The 16,842-nt window shown below is 55.2% G+C and overlaps 2 protein-coding genes across 3 annotated transcripts in view; both read right to left on the bottom strand.

The window, feature by feature from the left end:
- Positions 1-7,201, bottom strand: part of SFXN5 (sideroflexin 5) — a 103,279-nt gene extending 96,078 nt beyond the window's left edge. The window contains exon 1 of one of the 2 annotated variants that reach the window (XM_004691521.2): positions 6,969-7,201. In XM_004691521.2, coding sequence (XP_004691578.1) covers positions 6,969-7,070 — 102 coding nt within the window. In that variant the 5' untranslated portion in view covers positions 7,071-7,201. Of the gene's footprint in view, positions 1-6,423; positions 6,630-6,968 lie in introns of those variants that run through there. The other variant, XM_012731561.1, reaches the window with a different exon arrangement.
- A 1,437-nt stretch (positions 7,202-8,638) lies between these two features.
- The window catches only part of RAB11FIP5 (RAB11 family interacting protein 5 (class I)), a gene marked incomplete at its 5' end in the record, with an annotated part of 32,654 nt that continues 24,450 nt past the window's right edge, over positions 8,639-16,842 (bottom strand). The window contains 3 exons of the mRNA XM_012731464.1: positions 8,639-10,788; positions 11,028-11,214; positions 14,388-16,346. Of these exons, the coding sequence (XP_012586918.1) occupies positions 10,585-10,788; positions 11,028-11,214; positions 14,388-16,346 (2,350 nt within the window). The remainder of the gene's footprint in view (positions 10,789-11,027; positions 11,215-14,387; positions 16,347-16,842) is intronic.

Consider the following 16,842-nt stretch of genomic DNA (forward strand, 5'->3'; position numbering starts at 1 on the left):
AGAGATTAATTCTGGGTGATAGTCATCTTGGTGATTTTTATTTCAATATCCTATATATTGTTTTTTAATTAAACTTGGCATTCCATATAACATATGGAATAATAATCTGTTTTCTTTAAATATATTTAAATTAAAATACAAACTGGTGTATTAGCTGGTCAGAGGGACACACCTCGGGAAGGATTTCACAAGCGTACCTGCCCCTGGGATGAAGCAGCAGGTGGATGCGCACCACCAGCCTAGAGGTTTCCCAGAGCCAGCGCTGGGCTGGAGAGAGGGTAGAATTTGAGAGGGGGAAGAGTATGCTAGGTAACTAGGCCCAAGGAGCAAAGAGGAGCCACAGGGGCCGAGGACCTGGAAGGAGGTTGGGCAGCGGGAAGCACCTTCTTGAAGATGGTACACAGCATATTCTGCCGACTGTCCTGTGTTCTGGAAGTGCCTTGACCCCCAGTCCTGTCAGCCCTCTGGGTCTGACTCTCCATTACTGCCACTTGTCCTGAGTAGAACGTTTTGCTCCATAACTCTGTCGAAACCTCTGCTGCTCTAGGTTCAGGGAGCACCACAAGCCCTCAAGGAGCTGAGACCATCAGAGGCAAACAGTAAACGAAGCCCTCTAACACAGCGTGAGCACTGTCCCACGTGCAGTGGGAGGCAAACTGCTTCTTCCCAGTAGGTCAAGAGGCTTTCAGAAGAGCAGGGACAGGTGGATGGGCGAGCTTACTAGCAGAGAAGGGTATCAACAAGAGACTGAAGGCAGGAAGGTTGGAGCCAGAAACTGCCCCAGACTCCTGTGGCTTATTCATTCACAAAATAGCTATCTAGAATCTGCACACCCAGAATGGATCTAGGCAAGGCCCACTGGCTGGGGTAAAGAGAAAGCACAAGCGCCATAATGCTCAGACTTCTAGCTGGACAAGGAAAACAAGAAACATAGTAGTGTTGTGGAAGGGAACATAGAAGTTCTGTATTGCAAATCTGATATACTTAACTAGTCTTTCAGATACAGCATTTCAATAAACATTTGCAACACAGGCCTGAGATTCAAGAACGGGGCTTTGAAGATGCTAAGCACAGATGGCCTTGTCCTGGCCCAACCAGCCTAACAGCCCCAGGAACAAGCCTGCAGCCTGACCAAGCTGGGTCCACTAACGCTCTGCCATGAGGAGGCTGCACAGCAGATGAAATCTAGAGTGCTTAGTTAACCAAAGGAGAAAAACTAAGTATACAATTCTGGAAGAGGTGGAATAAAGTCTAAATGAAGAAGTGCAATAATAGGCTCAAAGCAAAGCAAAGCTATGAAGAAAAACAGGTCTGTGCTGCCAAGTGGAGGCAGGGTCTTGCTTCCTTAAACTCTATGAAGTTAAGATGAATATAGAATATTGGATCCAGAATCTCCTTTTCAGAAGCTCTGCACTTGGGTTATTCTGGGTCAGTGTGACTTAGACCCACCAATCCAGAGCCAGATGTTCTGTCCCTGCTGGCCGATTACTTTCAGGCCCTAAAATCTTGGAGAATGTTATTTTTCCGGGAGTATGAAAGTGGTTACCCAAAGAAGGGAGTCTTCTGATCCTCTGGAGCTGAAGCGGGTCCTTTTGAGAAACATTGTTTCTTGGCAGCTAGTTTATGTATCTGTCCTACCTGCCCAAGGCATGGCAGGGAAGATTTCAGCTTTCTCAGTCTGGTTAAATTTACTTTCCTGAAGAGCCTTTTTCCCCCTCCAAAATTCAGTCCTCATCTTGATCCAGTCAGTCAACCCGTAGCTATTTTTCCTTCTCTTTTTTGTTACCGGAAGAATGAGTCAGCCACATAATTCGTCCATTTCCCTTCACCAGAAAGGTGAGTCAGCTTATTCTTGCAGGGGCTGTGGGCCTGTAGCAGCAGGCTACCCTCCCACCTCCGCAGCCCTGGGGAGAGCAGCCTTGGGCAAAGGCCTAAGACTAGGCCCTTGCTCCTGAAAGCCAGATCTCTCAATCACTGCCCTTCTGCGTCAGAAATAAGATATTCACTGACCCCATAGCAGGGAGGCGGGGCCAGCTGGGCAGTCCTCAACCAGGCTGCCCTTTGAATGAGCTGGGTATTCTAAAAAGCAGGCAATTATCCAGGAACTCGAATTCTATCGGTGTGAGGTGGGCTGGACTCCAAGCATCAGTGTCTGTTAAAAAACCTGTCCAAGTGGTTCTAGTGTGCAGCAAGAGCTAGGCATCCCTGAGCTAGAAGGTGCTGGCCTGGGCCAAGCAGCAGCCAGCCCCAGGGAAACAGGCTCTCGGTAGTCTGTAGGATGTCAACGACTAAAACACGTAACTACCTGCCAAGCACTTCATTTGAGAACTTTATTTCTGGCAAGCTAAATGAAAAACTTCCCCAGTGCCTCCCAACTCTCAGCCCACACAAACTTCTCAACCTTGAAGTGAAAAGCACATTTTCCTGCCCAGCAAGCTCCAGATACCCCAGAGGGTGTGTGCGGCCCACATACTGCTGCTGCGCTAGGCGGTGCGGGGCAGAGGCTAGAAGCAAAGACGCCAAGTTTACAGGAGAAACGGGGGCAAGGGAACATGTTAAACAGAACCGCAGGGATGCCGTCAGCCACATTCAGAATGCGGGGAAATCTACGGGAAAATCAGCCAATTTCTTCAATAAATAAAAAGAAATAAAAGAGGAGCAACCAAGAGATTAGAAGAGACAAGAGACATAGCTGTCAACTGTAAAGTATGTGTCTTCTGGGACACTGGTGACGTGACAATCAGGGAGGTGTGCACAGTGCAAGGGACAGAAGGTTTGTGTTCCGCCCCTCCCCCCTTCATGCTGAATATGTTGAAACCCTAAGCCCCAAAGGGAATACCATCTCAGAGACAGGGCTTTGGGAGGTGATAAGAAAAGAGGGCATCTACCTCTGTGACATTCTTCCCCCAGAACCCATAACTTAGTCTCACCATAAGAAGGACACCAGGCACACCCAAACTGAAGGCCATTCTACAAAATATCTGACCCGTGTTTCTCAGAACTGTCAAGGTCATGAAAAACAAGGGAAGTCTGATAAACTATCATAGGCCAGAGAAGACTAAGGAAACATAACAATGAAATGTAACAGGGGCACCCTGGAATAGAAAAAGAACAGTGTAAAAAATGAGTGAGTCCATACAGTCTAGAGTGTAGTTCAGATAATGCCGATCTCTTGGTTTTAACAAATGTATCATGTGTAATGGTATATGAGGTGATACTACTAGGAGAAACCATGTGAAGATAACAGGAATTGTTATCTTTTTTACTTCTATAAATCTAAAGTTACTTCAAAATTTAAAAGTTTACTAAAAACTAGCCCCCAAAAGTCCTTTTTTCAAGGGAGACTTACTACCAGGTATAGCGGAATGTTGGGATGTCTGAGTTTTTCTTTTAAATCATTTATTGGCTGAGGTGGGGTGTATATAAATAAAACAAGACTGGCCTAAATTTGCAGCTGGTGAGGCTAAGAGGTGGGTTGACTGACAATTGTCTCCAGTTTTGTAAGTCTGAAAACCTACATTTAAAAAAAGTGGATAGTGGATAACAAACAAGCATGAACTGGAGCCAGACTGCCTAGCCAATTGTATCTGTTGTTGCGTGGCAGCCTCAAATGGCTGAGAAAATTAAATAAGTCAATTCCCCAAAAGGCTAGAACTATGCTGGGCTATCATCACTGACTTAAGGGGAGAAAGAGGATCACAGACCAAAGCCCATCTAACAAACTGAGCAGAAAGCAGCCTCTGCTCAGTGCATCCTGCTCTCTGCCCTCCTGCACACGAGAGAAGAAAGGGGGTCTCCCCTCCACGGAAAGAAGACCCTAGCACCCAGGATTGCAAAAAGGTGGGCGTCTGCTTGAGGCTCGTAACCCTGGAGTGGGCTCTGAAATGGCCCCTGGATTATGAACACTCGGAAGCAGGTGGTTGTCAGGCCAGCGCAGGGCACTCTGAGCCATCATTAGACAGCAACATGCCCACTGCATGAAAGGCAGGATGCAGAACGAGATATGGGCTGGGTCCTGGAGGCGTTCATCAGCCCACTTGCTTTGCTTACATGGCAGGCCTTTTTGTCTTTAGACTTCTCTCCTTAGGGATCTCCCCATTCAGGTCTCTCAGGGCTGAAGCATCTTACACTGTCAAATGTGTCCCTACTTGGCTACAATTTTACAAGACCACAAAGATACACTTCAGAGAAATATTGGTCCACCTACCCAATCACAACCTTTAAGTCAGTTTAATTCAAGTCCACAAAGACTGAACTGTTTCAGTAGAGGAGCACAGTTAAGAACTGGACCTGGAGATTGGAGGGGGGGGGGGGGGGTGGTAGGGAGGCACTGCCCCAGGAATGGATGCTTCAGAAACATCAGGGATGACCAGGAACAGGAACAAAAGTTGGGGGAGGGGTTAGTTGGAAATGAAGTTCCAGGCTGATGGTTGGCATCCACTGGGAACATGGTGGGGTTTCAGGGGCTGAAAGCAGCCAGTGTGACGGTAAAAGGGCTTGAGGAGCAGCTGTAGTTAGACTGTACGAAAAAAAGTCAGCAGGGGTGGGTCATGCAAGTCTTCAGGGTTCTTTCAGAAACCTCAGAAGCAGGGGAAACCACTGAAGAGTGTTTAAATATGGGGGAGGGGGTGCAGAGGAAGGAGTCACCTGAGCAGACCTGCATTGTCAGAACTCTGTGATGTGGAAGAGAGAATTAGAAGGGGGCAGAGCAGAAGCAGGGAGACCTGTTTGGAGGCTTCCACACAGCCAAGGAGATAGATGGCTGGGCTTGGTATAGGATTAGAGACCACGCAGTTGGAGCCCTGTTTAAGAGATGAGCACAGAGGCCTCGGCTGTATGTTGAGGGTGAGGGAGAGGGAGAGGTGTATGCAGATGACTCCTAGATTTCTTGGGTGACTATTGGGTGCTTTCACAAGGCAGGAGGCTGCCTGTACCAGCCAGAGAGTTGTGTGGGAGGAGCAAGACTAGAGGAAGTTTCCTGACATAGATGAATCACCTGCACGGTGCTTTATATAGGTCACTATGCTGGATGAGGGGCATTTAAAAAGCAAATACAAAAGAAGCAAATATAGCAAGCAACTTGCCTGCCCTGAAGGGCAGTGCCAAAAAGAAACACCAGAACAGAGCAGCCTCAGCTGTGGAAGTATGCAGTGAGTGAGCACAGGAGAGGGTTCAATCACTAAAGCCACTCATAGGTTCTCAGTAAATGTTTGGTGTGTGACTGAATGACCCAGTACAGATACCCTCAAAGAACCAAACTACAATCTCATGCAGTACATTTCTATGAACCTAGTTCTGCCTCAGGGAAGGATGGAGACAAGGAAGGGTGTGCCAGCCTCTTCTCTCAAAGCAGGAATAGAAGGATGAGGAGACCAAATACTCAAAAGAGAGAACAATCAGAAGACCACAGGGCAGACTGTCAGTAAAAGCTGACCTATGAAGATCCCACTCGAATGGTTTAAAAAGGAACCTGCCAACAGGAATACCCAGGGGAAATGGCACAGGGGAAGAAGAGAGGAAGTGTTTCCCAAGGAGTGACCCTGGCTGACCCTTGAAGGATGAGGAGAAGGTGAATGGGGAGAGTCAATGAAGAACCAGAGCGGCCTGAGAGTCTCCCTAACTGCCGACCGGCCTACAAAGATGTTTCGTTGTTTAAAGGCATTAAAGTCCTGTTTTTAAAAAGTGGGAACATTTTCTCAGAAGGTTCAGGAGCTCAGTGCCTTACTGATCAGCTAAGTTCCGTGCACCACTTAGCCAGTGCCTCTCCTATCACAAAAAAATAAACCTATCAAAAATCCAATAGAACACCCGCCTCTCCCAAAATAAAACACCGCACCGACGTTAATACAATCTCCCTTCTTTCTGAAAACTTCTATCAGCCTCCACTGCCCTCCACCCCGGCCCAGTTCACTTCGGCAGAGTCACTTTGCCCTTTTCCTAATTAAGTCCATTTTCTCCACGCAGCAAGGGCTGAAGGGTATGCAGTGGCCGGCGGCGTGGGAACCGTCGCTCCTGCATCGGGACTCGGGGCTCGGCCGCACCCCCCAGCAGTGGGTTCAAGCCGGGTCTCAGTGGCCGAGAGCGAGCGAGTTAAGGACGTCTGCTCAAGGGAAGAGTCAGAGCAGATCTGGCGGAGCCGAGCGCTCCGCGGCGCCAGGGACTGGGCACGCGAGACCCTCCGCCAAGAGCTCAGCGGGGAGGGGGCTGGGACGCGCTCCCGAGGACGCGGACCCTCCGAGCTGCTGAGGCGGCCTAAGGGGATGACACAGCGTTTCCACTGCACCCCGACTCTACCCGCACATCCTGCTCCATCCTCAGAGGGGTACCAGCCCGCGGACTCGCTGCGTCAGCGAATCCCCCACCCCCCTTCCGAGAGGGCAGGGATCGCCCGGGCGTGGGCGCTCCTCCACTCGTGGTCCTAACCTCGCGCACTGCGGACCCGGCTCGAGGTGGAGGGCTGGCAGCGTGACTGCGGGGTGCAGGTGCTGCTCGGAGGTTCCGCCAGCAGCTCGAAAAGAGTATAAGTCCCCACCCCAGGAAAAAGTTAGAATGCCTCTTGGCCACACCAACTTCGCGTCCAGGCCCGGACTCGGAACTTTCCTCCCGGAGTGGGCGGCCACACAGCCCCAAGCGACCCTGCAGAAGCCGCTCGGACCCGGGAGCCCCGAGCCAGGGCCGCAGCCAGCAATGGCCAATCACAGAGAGCCTCGGGCGGGAAAGGCTGGAGGGCGCGGGCAGCCGCGGAGTGATGGCCTTGGTGGCCAATAGGGGACCAGAGTGGGAGTCCTCGCCCATCTCGCTGACCAATGGGGAAGGGACGGCTGTGGCCGATGTCCCTGAGGCAGTGGCTGCTGGCTCTAGGGTGGCCGCGGGTCGGAGACCCTAAGAGCTAAGGGGATTTTGGAGAGGAGTTTGCTCGACCTCCCTGTCGCCATCCGACGACCCTCAGACCGCAGCCCGATCCTCACCTGCTGGAAGCGGGGTTTGCCCAGCTGGAAAGGAGGTGCATCCGTGGAGGCGTTAGCGGCACTAGCCGCCGCCGCTGATGCTGTGGTCGCTGTATCCGCCATGGCCACTGACGCCCGCAATCTACGGCCCTTTTAAAATGTCCCTCCTCGGCCCCCGCCACAGCTGCCTCTCCCCATTGGCCATAAGCAACCGCAGCGAGCCGGGGGCGCAAGGGATTGTGGGGAGTGTAGTTTTTTCGCGACACTGCTCGACACCTAGACTGCAGAGAGTTGCACCAACTGACAGGGTCTCGGTGCCTGCTGCCAGTTCTGCAGGGGTGGACGACGGTCCAGGGAGACCGTGCGGGTATGACTGTAATGGACCATGGGGCGACCCCTCTCTGATTACCCGTCCTAAAAGGTTTGAGTCGCTGATATAGGCGTAGCTCCTGGAGCTGCAGCCCAGAAAAGCCCCACTCAGAAGAGAGTCTGATCTGGCACCAGATGGGCAAGGACTCCAGGCGGAGTAGGGTTTATCTCCAAAGATTTTCTCCAAGGAGTTGCACTGCAGAGCCATCATGCAGTTTCTTCTGTCGCCACTCTGCCCCTTGCCCTGACACAGTCCCTAGAATATGCTTGGTACTCACCACCCCTGACCTTTGAACATTCTGTACCCAGAGTACCCTAACTTTTTGTATTCGCCTGACACGGGCTCTCTTTTTGGCTTTAGACAAAGCATTGCATCTCCCTGCTTCTGCAAAGTCCACGACCGGCTCCTATTACACCCAGCACTTCTTTTTGGTAGCCCTTCATTTATATATTTGTAGTTTTATCTGTTTTTTTTTCTTCTTCTTCTTCTGTAAAGTTTCATAAGGCAGGAGTCGTAACTTTTCTCAGGCACTTAAGTTCTCAGTGCAAGGCATAAGAGGGTTCACAGGAGGGGCTTAAATATTTTCCGCTGAGTTTAAACGGACAAGGACCCTGACAGCTAGCCTCCATTTCTATGGTCAACCAAGCTAGATCCTTCTTGGGCCTAATTCACAAACTGGAAGAGAAGTGGGAGTGTAGCGTAAGGTTTAATAATGTTTCTCAACACCAACGACAAGGCTTTAGGTAAGGAATAGCTCAGGTAGTACAGCAAGGCACCCACAGGGATAGTAAACACACTCGCCTGGAATAAAATGTCAGAATTTCTCAGCTAAATTCTACTTGACAATCCAGACTGGAGGATAGAGGAAGGAAGTCGCTGTTCCATCAAAGACAGTAGAAATACTTGGGTTTGACCCTCAGGAGCCCCATTTTATGTTCATTAATCCCATAGGGAGGAGCAGGATTGACTATGTCTGCCCACATGTTTGACAACCCATGACCTGTAGCATCCATTCCTCACCCACTAATGGATGAACCACAAGAAAACAGACTTTTCCTCAAGCTAGAGGTTCTCACCAGACATGCAGAACTATTTCTATCTTGGATTTTCCCTGCTAGTCCAAGTACCGTGAGACCCTCTTTAATCCTCACCCACCCAAACATCCCCCCCCACACACACACACAATACTCAATACAGATGTCCTTGAGAGAGTGCAAGGGGCCAACACCCAGAGTGGGGGCAGTGTCATCCAAGAGCCCCATCAACTGCCTGCTCCCCCCAGAAAGTCTGCACACTCATCAGAACAGTAACACAACAGAGCCACCTGCCGTATGTGAATTTTTTTATTCTTCATAAAGTGCTGGAAACATGAAGAACAAGCTCTTTATAAACAGTAGTTACAACTAGGAAGACAAACAGCAAAGCAGAACTGTGCCTGCTCCCTGCCCGTCCCGCCTGCAGCTCTCCTCAACTTATGGCGGGGAACAACAACATCCAGCAAGAACCTTGGGCTGCAACTCAGAATCCTTCTGGAGCCATCCCTGCCCCAGGCATTTTGGAAGTTCAGAGTGGAAGTTCAGAGTCAGGGCTGGGGCTGAACAGACCTCAGGGGAAGACCTAGTAGAGGAGCGAGCAGAGCCCTCTCTCCCAAGAGAGACCCCCCCCAGTCCAACTCCTCACTCCAACTACCCCCATTCAAACGTGACCAAAATTCTAGCTATCTGTGAACAGTTGGATTTGATGAATGTTCCTGAAGGGAGGTAACATTACTGGGACTCGCCCCCACATGTGGGGCCCTGATGCATCACCCTGGCAGAAGGCATCAGCCACAGTGTTGCTCTCTTTCCAGGGCTTTCTGAGAGGTCCCACAGCCCTCTCTTGAAAAAGAGGTGATCCTACAGCGCTCAGCTCTTCACTGGGCCAAAAGTAGCTCCTTCAACACCGCACCCCCACAACTTTTGCTAAGGTAGGATTGCCCCAAGCCCCTAAGGGCACCCTGCAGATGCCATGGGGAAGCCTGCTGCATTTTCTGCAAGCAAACAGGGGTTGGGCCAAAGGACACTCTGTTTCAAAGGACAGACGCTTTGTAGCCAAGGCCCGATGAGGCCATGGGTCAGAAGGGACTGGCTGGAACAGCAGCTTGTGGATAGATGAGACAGCCCCTCCTCAATTATGCCAGGAGGAGAAGAGGCTGGGGAGGCTGAGAGCAGCAGCAGCACTGCCAGGCCAGGGGAAGACACGGCACACAGGAGGGCTGCCCCCGCCCTCCACTACCGTCCACGTCCATCCCCAAGACCCAGGGAGATCCAGCCCCACGTGCTCCACAGGGAGGGAGGGGGCACCAAGCATGGGGAGAAGTCTTGATCCCATCCGCAAAAGGCACATTTTAATGGTTTTCCAAAAGTTCAAACCCTGTAGCGGCACAGAGTTTTGGCATCTGGACAGGCAACAAGGATGGAGATGGAGGCTTGATCCCAAAAACATCAGCAGCCCAGAGGCCTGAGGCCTGGAGGGGCCCACATCTGGGAGGTGGGTGAGGACGGCCCCCCCCCCCACACACACCTGTCTCCGTTTTCCACTCACTCTCTCTCACTCACACGTGACACTTAGGGCAGGGGGCCACCTGGAGAACACACTTCCACTCCATCCACGCCACGCTCACTCTGCAAACAGCCGGAGGAAAACAGAGTCAGGACACAGCGGAGGGGACACTAGCTCCTTGCTCTTGAGGGAAAAGAGGCCGAGTAGGCGCTCCCGGTGCCCCTAAATCACAGGTTAAGTGGGCAGCCTGCCACCTGCCCCAGCCTCAGTAATAACACCAGGAGCCTCTAGAGGTGGAAGGGCGCGGCAAGGGCAAGCGTTTAGCCGTGGCAGGCTGGCCGTCTTTGGGGGCAATAGCGTAGGTCCCAGGTACCGCGTCAAACTGCAGCTCACCCCTGCTTGGTCTTGAGCAAATTCTTTGCTCCAATTTCTCAGAGCCCTGAAAGCTGAGGGGTATGAAAACAGGCAGGTGGGAAAGACCTAGAGCTCTCAAAGACACACAAGTTGTGCATGGAACCTGCTGCCTCAGATGGAAGTTCTGAAGCGCCGCCCCCCCCCCTTCCTGCAGCCCCAGTTTGGGCAGGAGGGAGGAGAGGATGCGAGACACAGCGGACAGACTGCACTCTGCCCCGTGTGAGCGAGTTTGGTGGGATGCTGAGGGGGTGCAACCCTGTTTGGACAGTGGATCACACCAACCCCCCAAAGGGTGGGGGTGAAGAGGGAGGGCTACTTGGGGGGCTCAGGGGAGATTTGCAGCAGTGTGGGTGAGGTCTCCATGATGCGCACCAGCAGCCGGTCGATGTAGCTCTCCAGCTCCTGCACGTGCTCGTCCCTCTGGCTCAGCTCCCGCTCCCGCTGCAGGAGCAGGCAGATGAGCTCGTCGTGGGTCAGGTGGTAGTACTTGGCTGACTGGTCCAGCACCCCCGAGTCCTGGGGCCAGAGGGAATGAGAGTGAGAGGGCAGCCTCTGGCCCACCGGCCCGCCCACACCCCAGTTTTACCAGCACAGACAGGCCCCTGGAGCTGCCCGGCTCCACGGCCAGCTCAGGGCTCTGGCGGGGCACCAGGTCTGCTCCTGCCTGCCCTGTCCAGCGCCCTGCCCCTGAGCTCCAGGAGCCTGTCCTCTGTCCAGTGCAACGCCTCCGGCACGGTGCTCCCAACGGGCCTCACCTTCAGCCTCTTGGTGTCCGCAGCATGGCCAACCTGGGGAGCAGGAGCCACAGGTTGAACACCGCCAGATGTGACTGTCTTGAGCTTCTCCAGCCCACTGCTCAGGGCTGTGCTCAGACTAGAGCGCGGCTTCCTGTCGGGGCTGCCCTCCACGGGGACAGCGGTGAGGGGCTTCACAGGGTGCGGGCTGCAAGGACAGACAGACGGGCAGCGCGTTATGAGCGGGGTGGGTGGCCTCCAGCCTCCAGCACTTGGAATGGTTTGCCTCGGTGGTGGAGCCGTCCTCTGCTCCACCCTCACTACTCTCCTAGTTCCTCCAGCAGCCACCTGCTCCCGCCACCCGACTCCTTCGGTGACCTTGCCCAGCTGACCTTGGCCCTTCCCAGGAGCAGCAGAGATTGCCCTACAAACTTCTCTGCACCTACAGCCAGTCTTCACCAGGGCCACACTCCATCTATCTTCCCTCCTCCCCACCCCCCACTTCCATACTGCGGCCCTCCCAGTCTCCCAGTTTTCCCAAGGCTGGGGACCCCTAGGAAGTGGGACTTTCGGTTTAAAATCAAGAAGGACCCGAGCAGACAAGAGACTTGCTCGCCCTCCTCCCTACTGGTGGCTTCCCACCAGCAGTGACACCAGGCCCAGAAACATCACTCAGCCTCTTCTCCTGGCACCCCTCACCCCTTCTTCCTTCCCACTCAGCCTCTCCAGAGCGTGCGGGTTATATTCTCTCTCTGTAAATCCTTACCTTTTGTCGACTCCTCAACCCCCTAGAATAGGACATACCCCCCACCTGTCCACCTTACTGAGGCCAGCAAGTCCTGGGTTCTCACCTCCAGGACCTGTTCAAGGTGCGACACCTGGACCCTCCCTGCTCTAAGCTGTTCTTCCCTTGTTCCCCTTGCCCTGTCTGGTTTTCTTACTTCTGTCAGCCCCTTCTCAGTCTTAACTGCTTGGTCTGCTCAGGGTCTCTCCCCTCCAACTCCCTGACTCCTCCCATCTCCTTCTCCATCTCCATCCCAGAGCCCACCCCTAGGCTTTTAGACCCATGTAGAGAGTGGCTCCGCTTGGGGTCTACCCCCAGGCCTGCTATACACACCTTCCTGTGGTCCCCAGCAAGAATGGCGCCATTAAGCTGCCTGTGATTTCAGTCAGAAACCTGGGAATCCCCTTCCTCCCTTCCTCTTCAGTCGGAACAAACATACAGCTCTGCTCCTCTCAAAACAGCCCCTCTTCTTCAAGCTAGTGCGAGCTAAACCTTCCAGCCTGCTACAGCTGCTAAATCATCTCCTCCGTGGGAGCTCCGCGCGCCTCCACCTGAAGCTGCATGGAGCATGTGATGGCACCTCTCCACTCCCTTGCCGCCAACCAGCTCCGATCAGGGTAGATCTCTGGGGCTACCTGCCCCCTCCCCTTTTCCTCCTGGTCCTCTACTTCCCCCTACATCTCAGCCCAGGGAGAGATGCACTCTACTTTAGCTATTCTCTGTCTGGAACATCACTCCTTCACCTGGCGGCCGGCCTGCTAACTCCTACTCCTTGATTAAAAGCTGGACACAGCTGCTTCTTCCAGGAAACTTTCCAGATTCCCCAGGCTGGCTAACCTCCAGCACCCTGTACCTATGACAGGTACCCGAACTGACAGAAGCAGACCCCCAGACCAACTAGCCTGCCTGGGGGTGGGGAGGGCTCTTAAAAAGTTTTATTTTATCATATTTATTTATTTATTTATTGGGGGGGGCTCTTAAAATTTATGCTTACTTAACATCAGGAAGAAAAGGTAAAATGGCTTAGCCCAAGGCCCTGAGCCCCACTGGAGGAGACACCAGACCCCAAGATGTCAGCTCTGTTCCCCAGGTGCAGGCTGTGATTCAGTCCCCAAACCCAGAGAGCAGCAGAGCACACAGCCAGGAGCACAGTCAGGGCAAGAAGCGTCCCCGTCCTGTCTTCCTGCCTGGGATCTCCCATAGGGATGGGAATGGAAAAGCAGCTCTGATACCACCTGTCGACTGGCAGCGCTGCTAGAGGAGGAACCACGCAAGTGGGGCCTGGCCTGACTGGCCCTGCCTCTGAGGGACCCTGCCCCCTGAAGCTCTCTATTTGGACTCTATTTCCTCATCTGAGAAGGAGGGATATCTCCATTTGGTTCATTTGCTTCATGATGGAAGGAACATGCTAAATATAGACATGAGCCAACTCTGAAAACTCCTGACAGCGGCCCTTGCAGTGCCGCTCACAGAGCGGGGCAGGCGCCTCCTCCGCACCGGAACAGCGCCCCCCTCCACCGGACAGAGCAGGGGCAGCGCCCAGGCCTTCCCACCCACTTCTCTGATGTCGGCCCTGGCCGCCTGTGGCTCCTCTTTACGGGTCGGGTCGCTCCCCTGGATTCCTCGGGTGGGCGTACCGCGCAGGCAGTGTCTCTCACCTCGGGCCAGGGCCTGGCTGGCGCACAGCGGAGGCAGGCGAGGCGCAGTGAGCTTCCATGACCAAATGCAAGCGTCTGTGGGCCGGGGCCTCACAGAGGCCAGTGCTGGGGCCTGTCCTGCTCCCCAGCCCCACTCCGCGGCCTCTTCTGCTTCTCCTGTCTCTTCACTCAGGTCTCCAAGGGAGCTCAGGGCCCCTGTGGACCTTGCTGCCCGGCCAAGTCACACCCCAACACTCATTCCCCCCGGCAGCCCACACACCCCCACTCCCCTCAGTGACCTATGTCTTCAGAGCCCTGTTCTGGAGACACCGGCTGGTGTCATGGCCACATCCTCCTCCCAGAACAGACCAAGCGCAGTGACCAGGGCCACACAGGCCTCCGCTGTCCACTCGGCCCAGCCCTGAGTGTACCACTGGCCCCACTCCCCCTGAAAGGCACAACCCAAGCCGAGGAGGCACTGTCAAGACGGGCGCTTTCTTCTGCGGGGAAGCATTGTCATCTTTTGTTTTGCCTCTTTCTTTCCTCTGTGACCCGTTTCACTCCTCTGCCTCTCTCGACTTCACAGCCTGCTCCACACACCTCTCGAGACAGGACAGCACTTGCAGCAGACCCCCCTGCTTTGACAAGCCTCACTGCCCCCAGCTCCCAGCTCCTAGCATCGCCCTTGGCCATCCCCTGGCCTTGCCTCTCCCCTCCCCATTCCTCACCCCCTAAAACAACTCATCAGCACCAGCCCCCTAGCCACTTGGCCAAGGTTCCAAGGAGGCAGTTTCAGAGCTGGCTCACCCACCGAAGGCTGCGATCTTCAAAGCCTCCAAGCTGTCTCCCAGTCAAGGGGCCCTCCCCACCGTGGGAGAGGCTGAGGCTGAAATGTGAACACTGGGGCCCTGGGCTGCCCCCCACCCCCACCCCCAAGGTACTCTCTGGACGGCCGCTCACCTGGCGCTGGGCTGTGACTCCTCAGCTGGTCGTGTCTCCAAGGGCAGAAGCACAAGCAGGGAGGCTGGGGTGGCTGCAGCGTGGTCCTCCCCGAGGGGGGCAGGGGAGCCCTCAGGGGGGGAGTCTGGCTCCCCAGGGGCTGGGGAAGAAGAGGTCAGGGGCCAGGCTCCAGGCAGGGGCGAGCACAGAGGGCTGGGCCCCCCGTGGCGGTGGCTGGCCCAGGGGGGCAGAGGGGGTGGTGGGAAGGCAGGCTCTGGGGGGGTGGGCAGCTCTTCTGGACCAGAGTGGATGGAAGGTTCCCTGGACCCTGGAGAGGATGTGGATGGGAGGCTGGGGGGATCCTGTCTCCCTTGAGATAAGAAGGGGCTCAAGGCATCCTCCTCAGAGGCCCACAAGTCAGCCTGCTGGGAGCTACCTGGTGGGGGTCCAAGACCCTCTCCTACTGGTCCCGGGGTCTGGGTCTCAGGAGTCTCAGAGCCTGCCCCTCTCTCCTGAGCCCCCCAGACCTGCTGACTCTGAAGAGCTGAGCTGTTTGAGTAACTGGGGGTAGGGGCAGGGCCCTCGGGGCAACTGGTGGACAGAGATAGGCAGGACCCAGACAAAGGAGGACTGGCATCCTCCACTAGATCTTCCAGGCCTGGCTCGCCCAGCAGGGTTCCAGAAGAAGGGCTGTCAGACTGCGCCGCCCCATGCGTCTCACCCTCCTCCTTGGCCTCCTGGGGACCAGCAACCAGCCCACTTGGGAAGGCATTTTCCCCTCCTGCCTCTGCCCCGCTGCTGCGCAGCCCCCCCGCCTCCTCCTCCTCCTCCTTGAAATCCGAGGGCGTGAAGAGGCGTGGTGGCTTGGGAGGTGGACTGCTGGGCTGCAGCCCCTTGTCCAATACCCGCTCAGATTGGGGTTCTGGCTCCAGTTCCAGTGGGGGGAGCCCCTCGCTCCCCTTGGGGCTCACAGCTTCTGGTGACTCTGGCTGCACTTGAGGAGGAGGCAGTCCATCAGATGCTCCCTGCAGGACTAGTGCGGACGTCTCAGCTGCGGGAGAAACGGTGACCACATCCCAAGGCCAGGAATCCTCCGTTGCATTGAGCTCGTGGAACGGCTGGCTTTTGCCGCGGGAGACCTCCTCATCCTGGCCCTCAGGGGCGTCGTCGGGGCCAGGCAGCCTCTCCCACACACTGATCACTTCTGGGGAGCTAAACAGAGATGTGGCACTGTTTGCTGGACTCTGCCCTGCTTCCCCTCCTGGGGCCAGTGGCTCCCTGTCTGCTTCCGAGTCTGAGGCTCTCTGGTGCAGCGGGTCTGACGTGGAAGGCGGGCCGGCCCCTCCCGACCCGAGGGCCCCTGGGCCAGCTGCACGTGTGCTGCTCTGGCGGTCCAGTCCCAAGTCCAGAGGCACCCTGGGCTCCAGCCACACGCTGCTCCCACCTCTTCCTCCGCCCCCAGGGTCCCCCTGGGGCTCAGCTGCATCCTCTGCCATGGCCCTGGGGCCTGGGTCGTTCAGCCCAGTCGCCTCCAGCCCCACTCCTGCAGGGGCCAGGATTTCACTCCTGGCCTCTGGACACAGCCTGCTGGCAGCAAAAACGTTGAAGGTGTCGTCCCACTCAGGCAGGGTTTTCCCAGGGGAGGCCAGGGGGGTGGGGCTGGCCCTCGAGGCACTGGGGAGAGAGGGAGCAGGTGAAGGAGAGTTTAGTGCTATGTCGGCTATGAGTTCCTCGAAGAAAGGGTTGTTCTGCAAGGAGGTGAGGAATGGGTTGGTGAGACCCCAAAATCCAGCCGGGGTGGCTTCAGGGGCAGCTGTGGCGGCGGCGGCGGCAGCAGGGGAGGCGGCTGCAAAAAGGTTAGTGCTTAGCATGGGAGCAGCGGTGGGAGCAGGAGTGGGGGGGGCCGGAGCACAGGGGGAGCAGGGGAGGTGGTGAGGAAGAGCAGCTGGGTCAGATTCTACCTGAGGAGACACGTCCAGGCTGTGGAGGGAGACAAAACCGTGAGCCTCCTGGTTAATGCCAAGACTGGAAACGCCTGCTTACCACCACGCCCCGTCCCCACCCCGCGCCCCCCTGCCTGGGGACGAGATGGCACCATGCCACGAAGCCTGGCTTCAGCCATGTGGGGCACCCCAACGTGTAATTCAACTAGGAAGCACCAAGCAGGTGTTGGACACAGCTCATTTAATCCTCACACCAGTCCTGAAGAACAATAACCCCACCTTATAGGCAGGATCCAAACCTAAGCCACGTTTTCTTTGTGCGACCCCCCTCTAAGACTCTACTCCACCCCAGACTGACACCTGAGGAACCAGGCATAGAATCAGAAGGCAACACCAGCCGGATTAGAGGGGGCAAGGGCGTCAGCTGGGCAGTCAGCACTAATAAGTCCAGCCGGGAAGCTGCAGTCTGACTGCCGACACAGGCCGGGTTCTACTGACCCCTGCAGAAACAGAAGGCAGCTCAGGGCTGTCAT

Source organism: Condylura cristata, unplaced genomic scaffold (assembly GCF_000260355.1).
Source record: "Condylura cristata isolate star-nosed mole 26May11 unplaced genomic scaffold, ConCri1.0 scaffold00031, whole genome shotgun sequence".
Classification (NCBI taxonomy): Eukaryota; Metazoa; Chordata; class Mammalia; order Eulipotyphla; family Talpidae; genus Condylura; species Condylura cristata.